General features: G+C 33.0%; 1 protein-coding gene across 1 annotated transcript; it reads right to left on the bottom strand.

The window, feature by feature from the left end:
- Positions 1-8,255: 8,255 nt before the first annotated feature.
- On the bottom strand, positions 8,256-9,715 carry LOC108984667 (zinc-finger homeodomain protein 10-like). Its single transcript, XM_018956694.2, has one exon. It carries the CDS (start codon positions 9,398-9,400, stop codon positions 8,450-8,452), a length of 951 nt encoding a protein of 316 aa, XP_018812239.1. The 5' UTR covers positions 9,401-9,715; the 3' UTR covers positions 8,256-8,449.
- Positions 9,716-10,007: the final 292 nt, after the last annotated feature.

Below are 10,007 nucleotides of genomic sequence, written 5' to 3'. Positions count from 1 at the left end.
AAAAATCGATTTTATGAGATGAGTTAAATCCATAAATTTCTTCATACATAAGTAGATCAGTAAATGTCATTATAATTAATGTTTTTAGATATTAAAGACATTAACATGAAAAGATTAACATATATAAGCAGTATCGATAATGCGAAGCTAGCGCCATAATAAATAAATAAATGGCAGAAGTCCTTCCGTGCATCTTGATGTATAGTAATTAGAAGATCGACTCTGTGTGTCAATATCGAATTCCGCCGGTAAAACTCATGACAATTTCGGCCAACGATTAAGACCACATATATTGTATAAGTACGTACTTGATCATGAGCAATCAGACCACTTTTATACCCAATCCAATAATCTAAATTAATACTATATACGCCAATGAAAATCTAAAATGTTAACAACTTCCATAAAAGAAATATGTGACTGATCACACACACATGTGTGTGTGTACATGTGTACGTACGTATGGTTGAACTTGGGAAAACTTGAACTTGCAATGGTTAGCCAGCTTTATACATCAACAACCAAAAACAGGGAAATGTACAATTAGGCAGATGGAAATGTTCAATTATGCTTACATTATAAGTACTATATTAATTATGGTACGTACGTACGTACGCAAGTTCAAAAAATCCAAATTAATTAGTCACAAGGATTAATTATTCTATATAAGTATCGAAACCATGTGCATACGTGTGTGCCAGCACACTTTCCCGCACAAATTAAGTATCTATGTTCAGGAGCTAGCTAGCTAGCTAGTAGCAGTTCAAGCTACAGTAGGCAGGATAGCTAGATAACGAAGATTAATGAAATGAAGAGGACGTGAAGCTGCGCCTGATCAAACTACTAGCTATAACCATGTGTACTCTTTCTCGCAGAAGAAAAGAAAGAAAATAGAAACCACAACAACAACAACAACTAAAAACTTGATCAGATGTGTCGGCACCCAAAACTAGATCGAAGATCAGTACGTACTGCACATATATATATTGCCTTGATGATCTGTTTTGCAGCTAGCTAGCTAGCTAGGTTTAATTTCGTGGATGGCTTAATGCAGTATGAAGGCAACTGGCAAGGATCGATGCAGTGCTTTAAGCGTGGAAAGATAGAGATCGAAAGCATTTCAGATTGGCAGTGCTGCTGCATGCGCGCACTTGGTTTGAGCATAATTTACTTCCTCCAACCGTCTACTGATCATCTCTTAACATGCCAAATTGTCCTCCACAAAACCAGACCCTGCTCTTTTTAATTACCTTTTTTTTTTCTTTTTCCCTCTGATGGTCCGGGCCAGCCCAAATTCTTGAGATTAGATTTTCTTGGGCTTGCCCAAGCCCAACCATGCATGGGTGGGTTCATTTGACCCATTTACACATGAAGTGATTCAAGAGTCCAAAACCATAAGCTGTTTGATCTGTAAACATTTGAGTTAAAAGTCTTAGGTCCCGTCTGAATTACATGCTGAATTCTTGGCTGAAAACTGAGTTCGATTAGACCGATCGAAGCTAGCCATCTTACACAGGCCTGGCCTTGGGACGTCATGACACGGCCTTCACCGATTCCGAAAGTGGGCATACATGCATGCATGCAGCATATAAATATATATATATTGTGTATATGTGTGTGTATACATATATATATATATATATATATATATGTATGTATGTATGTGTGTATAGGATCTGAAAATAGTTGGACCACCACATCACAAAAGTGCACTAAATCTTTATTCCTCAAATAATTGTGTGGTCCTTCATTGACTTGTACGTATTTAGCGTTCCTTTCGTTATGCTTTCCCATGCTTCTTTTTTCTTTTCCCAATTAAAGTTCTGCATGTTCGGTTTGATTTTTAGTAAATTTGAAAGTTAGGTACCCTAACAAAATTGCTTTAAATAATTACAAAAACATTTTCTTTTTTTTTTTTGGCAACAAAATAAAATAAAGAAAAGTGTTACAGCCACAAAAATTAAAATTCCACAAAAATAAACATATAAAATGACATGATTTCATGATATGATACATTAAATCTACTTTATAATAAAAATAATTTTACAATCTAACGAACTATATTAAATCACGTCAATTTATAAATTTATTTTTATTAGATTTCTTTATAACTAAATCATTTTGAAAAACAAAAAGATTAATCCGTTTTAATAAGAAATTAAGGTTCAGTACAATGGCCAGGTAATTGCATTGATATCAACAAAATGGACCAGGTTATACGTATTATATAATTTATTCATTAAATTCCAGGTGATGATCAAAAGCTCTAAAAGTGCATGATAATATAATGATCATGCTTTCTTTTCGTCCATGTATTGCATTTTTTTTATCCACTAAACAAGAACGACTTAGGTGAAAAAACATGATCAGTCATGTTTAGATTTCAACGTACGTCGATCGACCCCCCCACGGCACTCAAGAACCGCCACGTACGTACGTACGTGGGAGAAACAAGAAATGAGCCCAGCTAGCACAATTTAGAAAACAGAAGTCCACTAATTAAGCTACTAATTAATCACATGTGTAAAGTAGTTCATTCCCTAATGATCATAATTAAAGTAAAAGAAAAGATCGACATTTAATGGTCATGAGATGGGAGTTTTTGGGGTTAAAAACTTTGAAATGATCTGAAATTAAAGTGATAGGTAGGACTTAATTACTTATTTGTTAAAGCTTTTCTCTACAAATTAGTGGCTTTGAGCTAAACTTTTGGATTAGGTTTAGGATCAATCACACTCCACTACTCCATATGAGCAATGCTACATACAGTCCTTAAATGAGGATTGCAATACAAGTCTAGACAATTTTATCTTTAAAATTTTTTAAAATTACAAAAATATTCCTCTTAAAATGATGATTTTTCTCATTTAATAAAAGGCATGCCCATACAGTCTCCACTGTCTCTACTTGGGAACTGTAAATAGAATTTCTCACTCCATATATGGCTATGCTAAAATAGAATTTCTCTACTTTGTAGCGCTAGCATGCATATATATAGCTAGCGTCTTTAATTAGAAATTAGTATTATATGGATTAATTGATCTTGTTTTGCATTTTACGCCCACCCACGGCCATTTGCCACGAGGAGAAAGTCTATGGATATATATATATATATATATATATATATATATATAAAAGATATTTGCAATTGTGGATTGTGCAACTGTTGCGTAATCGATCACTTTGAAAAAAATGAATAAAACATGAGACTCACTTGAAAAAAATTAATTTTTTAATAGTAAACTCTACTTTTTTTCAAAGTAGTTACACACCGTTTACGTATTTTACAATTATATGTAGAATTACTCATATATATAATATGAAAGAGATAAAATTCATGTTAATTATGAAATCTATGCATCGATTTAATACATCTATATATGTCCTATTAATTTGTGATGAGTCTCGTAATTATCTCGTGCTTTTGAAGGATCCGTCTAGCTAGGTTAATTGTTATAAGGTTAATTGCTACTATATATATATATATATATATATAGGATTAATATATCTAAGTAGAGCCTACCAATCTCTGATCTATTCCTATATATTATATTATAAACGGCTACTAATTAATTTATCTCGAAGAAGATAGAAACATTTGAATTACCATCTGTCGATGATATATGATCTACTTTTAGGAATTAGGGAGAGAGTGGTTGCCAGGAAAATGAAAGAAGCAAGCTGCACCCACCAAATAATTCCACAAATTCTAGCCCCATAATTAAATAATCTCACGCCCACAACCCATTAAATTAAAACAAGCTAGCTAGCTAGCTAGATCTCCTGTTTGGAAATTAATAATAATAATTAATATATAGATCATGCATGCACATTATATATATTTATATATCAATTATGGGTACCACCAAATAAATTAATGAAATATTATAAGAACTTGATGCATGGGGCCGGCCAGGCAGGGAGGGGATCGATCGATGATCAGCATATAGTAAAAATCTGGTAAGCAGCTAGCAGCTAGGGTGGTGACGTGAACCATAAATTAATACTAATTAATTGGTTCTAAGTTCAGATATCAAATCATGATCATATGGTATATAAATTGGGTCACAGTCATAAAATAGTGGGATTTAGACGTAGCTAGGGACAAGGTTGCCCAAATTCAACCAAAAAAGCACCAAACATATAATAATAATAATAATACTCCATTCCATCATAATTTTAACTCCCTTTTCAAGCAATATTCTTCATAATTTCAACTACGTACTAGTGGTGCATTGAACCTCTTACGCAACTAATCAAATCAAAACAATATATAGTACTACTTCTTTTAATTAAATACTGTTAATTAAGAATTAATTATGACTCTTAATTGACATGTAACTATAATTAAATAGCATTAGCAATAAATACGACTAACATGATATATATGCCGACTTAAAAGTCGTTGTTCATGATAATTATATATCCAGAAGAAGAGATCAAAAGATCAGATCAACGTTGAAAAAAAAAAAAGGGAATAAATTTTATATCATGAACAAATATCCTTTGTCGGCATTGAAAAAGTTATAAATTATGTGCCAAACATGACCAGCCCATGCATGCATGCTCTCAGCAAATTAAACTCTCAATCACTACTACAAGAAAATTATTTATTTATAATCAATTATTTTATATAAAAATAATTATTTTGGTTAAAATAAATCTATTTTCATCATAAATAATTATTATCATTACAAATAATTCATCACAAATACTCATTTTTCTTGTAATAAATTTTATTAAATTTTCAAATTAAAAAAAAAATTGCCGACCATGCAACGATAATTATAATTAATTATAACAATTTAAGATAATCGTGTACTGTGTCGTTTGATTTTGCAATATTGTTCGTGTTTTCTTTGAGAAAAATATATATAATTATTTATTAAAATCATATTATTTTACCTATATATATGTATATTCACATATTATTTACATGATCTTATTCGATAAATTACCAATATTCAATAATATTTGGTATTTCAGCCACATGAGCTCTGATCACCCAAGTGGGATCAAGTATAATTAATCATAAATTGAATAAGGAGTAGGGGTGATCTCGGTCCGGTCTTAGGCGGTTTTGTGGACCGGATCTATTCGGTCCAGATATTTTCCACCCTGGACCGTAACCGGATCGGTCCGGTCCAGGGTGGTCCATTCGATCTGGACCATGCCCAAAATGGGTCATTCAGCCCATCTAAATCTGATTTTTTTTTTCTTACCTAATTTCAATTATTTTCGGCCCACTTCAAATTTTGTACATTTTTTAGCTAAAAATACTAAAAAACAAAACTTGATCTTGAAAAATACAATGATAAAAGAAAACTAATCTATATAAAAAAACTAGAAAACAAAAATAATAATAATAATAATAATACAAAAATTATTACAAATTACAATCCAATACTTAACAACTTAACATATAATGGGTACATGGCATGAAGACCATATTTTCCAACAATATGAAGGCCATATTTTCCAAAACTTAACAACTTAACATATAATGATAATTATATTTATAATGTTAAATATTAATTGCTAATTTGTTACTAACTTAGAGTATGTCAATGGCTCAAATTCAATTTATTATAAATTTATGATTCTATGAATAATGAATCTATGATAATTTTCATTTTTTCAATATATTAGACTTTTAAATTTTTACATTTTGTATATGTAAATTTGTAATATGATTAATAAATCATTGTATTAGCCTATAAGCCTATTAAGTATATATAGTTATAACTTATAACTTATAGTGATATTAATATTATATTATTATACATATATTATGCTATAATACTATAACTTTTATAATATGCTATTAATACTATAACTTTTATATGAGTATAGTTATTATAACTTAGAATAGTTATATAGTTAGTATAATATAATACTTATATTATACTAAATAACTATAGACTATACCAATACTAATAGTAATAGTAATACTATATATTATACTAATAGTGATATTAATATTATATATAGTTATAGACTTGTAGTAACATATTAAGTTAACTATACTATTAGTCTATTATACATATATTATGCTATAATTCTTATAACATATTAATATATACTAATCGTGGAATATATATTATATAATAATACATTGATATTGATACTATATATTGTATTATGCTATAACTCTCATAATATATTAATATATACTAATACTATATATTATTCTATTATAGTGTTACTATTACTACTACATATAGACTTATAGTGTGTGTGTGTATATATTATAATGATATAGTGATACTAATACTATTTATTATATAATAATACATTAATACTATAGACTTATAGTGATTAGTTATTATGAATCATGATTAGTATAACTATATAATAGTATTAGTATTAGACTATTTGTAATATAGTATACCTATATATTAGTAATATACTAATTTTAGTTATAGCGATTTAGTATAAGTTATAACTATATTAGTATAAGTATAACTATAGTCTCTATTAGACTATTAGTATTTTTTTATACCATATTAGAGTCTAGAGTCTAGAGTCTAGACTATTAATATAATACTTGTATTAGTATAAATATTAGTATTAGTATAAAATTATAAATATTAGTATTAGTTAATAATTACTTAATGATGAGTTAGTGATAGGATTAGATTAATTGATTAAATGAAAATTATATAATTAATATATATTAATTATAAAATATATTTTTTTAAAAATTTTCATTCGATCCGGTCCAGTCTGCAAAACCCCTAGATCGTGGACCAGACCGAATGAATTCGGTCCTATGAAGTTCGGACCGAGACCGACCGAAACCGTTCTCGATTCGGTCTGGTCCGGACCTAATTGGCTGGTCCGGTCGGTTTTTCCGGTCCAGTCCACCCGATTCTCACCCGTAATAAAGAGTACCGAGTCTACCGACCCATGCTTTGGCAGTTGGGTGTAGGAACTCAAACACCAAACATGGCACTATATACAAAAGAGTTTTGCTATTCATAAGTTTCATACACCACACAGTACAATTTCTTTTATTTGTATTATTTTTTAAATAATTTTATTTGTTTTATTCTTCTTAAAATAATTGAATTATTCTACTCATTATCCATATACTACATATTTGATAAGAGAAAATTATGAAAAAAATAATAAAAATAATAATATATGATGTGTGGTGTTTGATGCTTATAAATAAAAATTTTCTATATAAAAACAATGGGAACACTGACTTCATCAATCACCCAAAACAAAACAACAACCCTAGAAGAAGTGGTAGACAAGACAACAACCCATATTTAGTCCTACTTTCGACCCTCATCGTCAGTCGTCATCATTACTAAATTATACCAACAATTAATCATGAACTGATCTGCTTCCCTTTAAAGGGAAGTGAACAATAAAAAAACACATTAATACAGATTACAGGAGCTAGCTACGTATACCGGCTTACATATATAATTTATAATTATTTATCTAATTTGTATAGTCATGTACGTACGTGCAAGTTTAGATTAGTTTGGATAATTAGGGTTTTCCCAGAACCCTAATAAGTGTCCAAAAGATCAGCAAATTAAGATAATATTGCACATGGAGGTACTGTGACAACGATATATATGCTTTCCAGTTTCCGCATGCACTTGCAGAATAAACATGAAATTAAAATTTAAACGTACATGAGCATTGGCCTAGTTATCATATAAAGTACTAGAATTCCATGCTTATCTCCTCCCCATTTGGCATAGAATTATTAGATTTCTCGTCTCCGGCCATTTTTATTCTCTTATCTTCATCAATCAAGCAGATCGAGAAGAATTACATAAAGCTAAAGGGATATATAAACGAGAATAATAATAATAATACAACCGCCCTAATTTATGTTGATACACTTTCTGCTGCTTTCTCTCAGACAGAAGATAAGGAAAAACTCTCTCTCTCTCTCTCTCTCTCTCTCTATGATGAGACAGTACTAGCTAGATCCGAAATAACAATTCTGATCTTCTCTTGCTGTCCGGCAAAGAGAAAGCATAAACTGCCTATTCCAACTTCTAAAGATACATATTTTAGCAAAAAGAAAATTTCTAGAGAAAAATAAAGCTAAAATAAAAATATGAAGTTAATGATCGATCCCAGATTCCCCACAAACGCTTCAAAACTACAGTCCCAAAAGACAAAAAAAAAAAAAAAGAAGATATCATGCGAAATAAAAGCGGAGAAGAACTTTGAAAAAGAATTAATAAATATAACAGCTAAAGTACTTAGACCAGCAAAAAGAAAACTAAAATAAACCAAACTGGATTCCCTTTTGGATCAATCTAGCTCTTCCAAGATATCCCTCAACAAGGTGATCATCATCTCATTAAGATTAACTAAAAAAAAAACCAATAAAGCACTGAGCAAGAACAACCTACAAGTAATTAATACTCCAGTCTTACTCTATCTAACACCTCATTATTATATCATCCAACGATCAAGAAGATGAAGAAGACCCATTAGCAGCACCATGAGTCCCGCTGTCACTACGGTAGTGATTTGGGTTCTCGCCGAGATTGTTGGTTTCTTTGTTGTCGTCGTCGTTGCCGTTGTTGTGGGTTTGCTCAAGAATGTTGTTGCTGTTCCCACCAGTACCATTCACATCTCTCCTCCCGAAGGTGTTCTTATTGTTGTGCATCCACACCTTTAGCACACCCTTCTCCACCCCAACTTCGTTGCAGAACTCTTGCACCAATTCCTCGTCACTCTTTTGCATCTTCCACCCGACTCTCTGGGCAAACTGAAGCATCTTTTCCTTCTGTTCGTGGCTGAACTTGGTCCTGAACCGCTTTCTTGCATTGGGGCTGGGCGTGACCATAGTGTTAGTAGGCCCAGCTGCGCTCTCGGGTGGAGCCGACAGTCCCCCAGAGAGAGCCAAAAGCATGTGCGGCGCGGAGGGGTAGTACGAGGAGGAGATCGGCGGTGGGGAAGCCGAATTGGGGCTTCGATTTGAGGCTGGTAGTGGTGGTGGTGGTGGAGGGTGGTGACGGTGGTGGGGCTGGTACTCAATAACATGGGTGGTGAGAATAGGGTCGTCGGGCTCGCGGCGGTGGAAATTTCGGTGGCAGCCACAGGCAGCGCATTTGAGAGATGTTGGATCGACGGAGGTGGCGGAAGGGGAGGGCATGAACTCTCCACAGCCGTCTAAAGCGTGGCTACCCAAGGACGCTGCATGGTTTTTGAGGCATTCTTTGTAGGTGACAACAAGTTGTGGGGGGGCGAGGTGGTGGTGGTGGTGGTGAGGATTGTGGCGCTTGAGTACACCGTTGGAGAAAGATAAGGGCTTGGAGGGTTGGATCCGGGTTGGTGTCTCAGTGTCAGCTTCTGGGGATTTGATGGCACTGATGGTGTTGTTGGTGGTGGTGGCGATAGTAGGGGTTATGTCCATCGCTCTAACATCTAGGGTCCCCAAAAAGAAATATAACACTGCAAAAAGAAAAGAGCTTTTTTTTTTAACAGGTTATTAGGGTTAGGTTTTTTTGCAGATAAAACATCTGAGTCCTCGGAAGTAGTAGGATGTCGGAGAAAATGGAATAAATAGGTAGACTATGGGCTATGGCAGAGGGATAAAGTTTTAATTTTGGGTGATGAGGAGCTAAGAACCAGGAAGGAAAGGAGGAAGGAGAAACAGAAAGATGGATAGATAGATAGATGATGATGATGATGATCAGCAGTGATGCTGTCTGATAATAAAAATCTTTTGAGTTTTGTGGTTGTCCTTCTTAACCACTTGGTTTTTCAACCCTGGTTCTAATCCATGGTTAAGTTCCTGACCCCACTTGGGGTTAGTTGTTGTCTGTAAACAAATAATATAATATACCTTAGCAAGGGAGCTATTCCTTTTCAATTTCTACACTACACTCGCATTTTCTCATCCTCTCAGCTTTTGACCGGGGTTGCTCTTGCCCGCCTGCCTTCTCCATAAGGGTCCGTCTCAGTTAATTGCGACTCGCTTACTTATTGTGGGTGCTAATTAAGACGCAGCTAGCGTGTAC

Source organism: Juglans regia, chromosome 10 (assembly GCF_001411555.2).
Source record: "Juglans regia cultivar Chandler chromosome 10, Walnut 2.0, whole genome shotgun sequence".
NCBI classification, from domain to species: Eukaryota; Viridiplantae; Streptophyta; class Magnoliopsida; order Fagales; family Juglandaceae; genus Juglans; species Juglans regia.
Note: the sequence above shows the minus strand (reverse complement) of the source record. Positions and strands in the feature narration are given on the sequence as shown.

Excerpts from the sequence above, each read along its gene's own strand:
- LOC108984667 (XM_018956694.2), bottom strand. The coding sequence starts at position 9,400 with ATGGACATAACCCCTACTATCGCCACCACCACCAACAACACCATCAGT.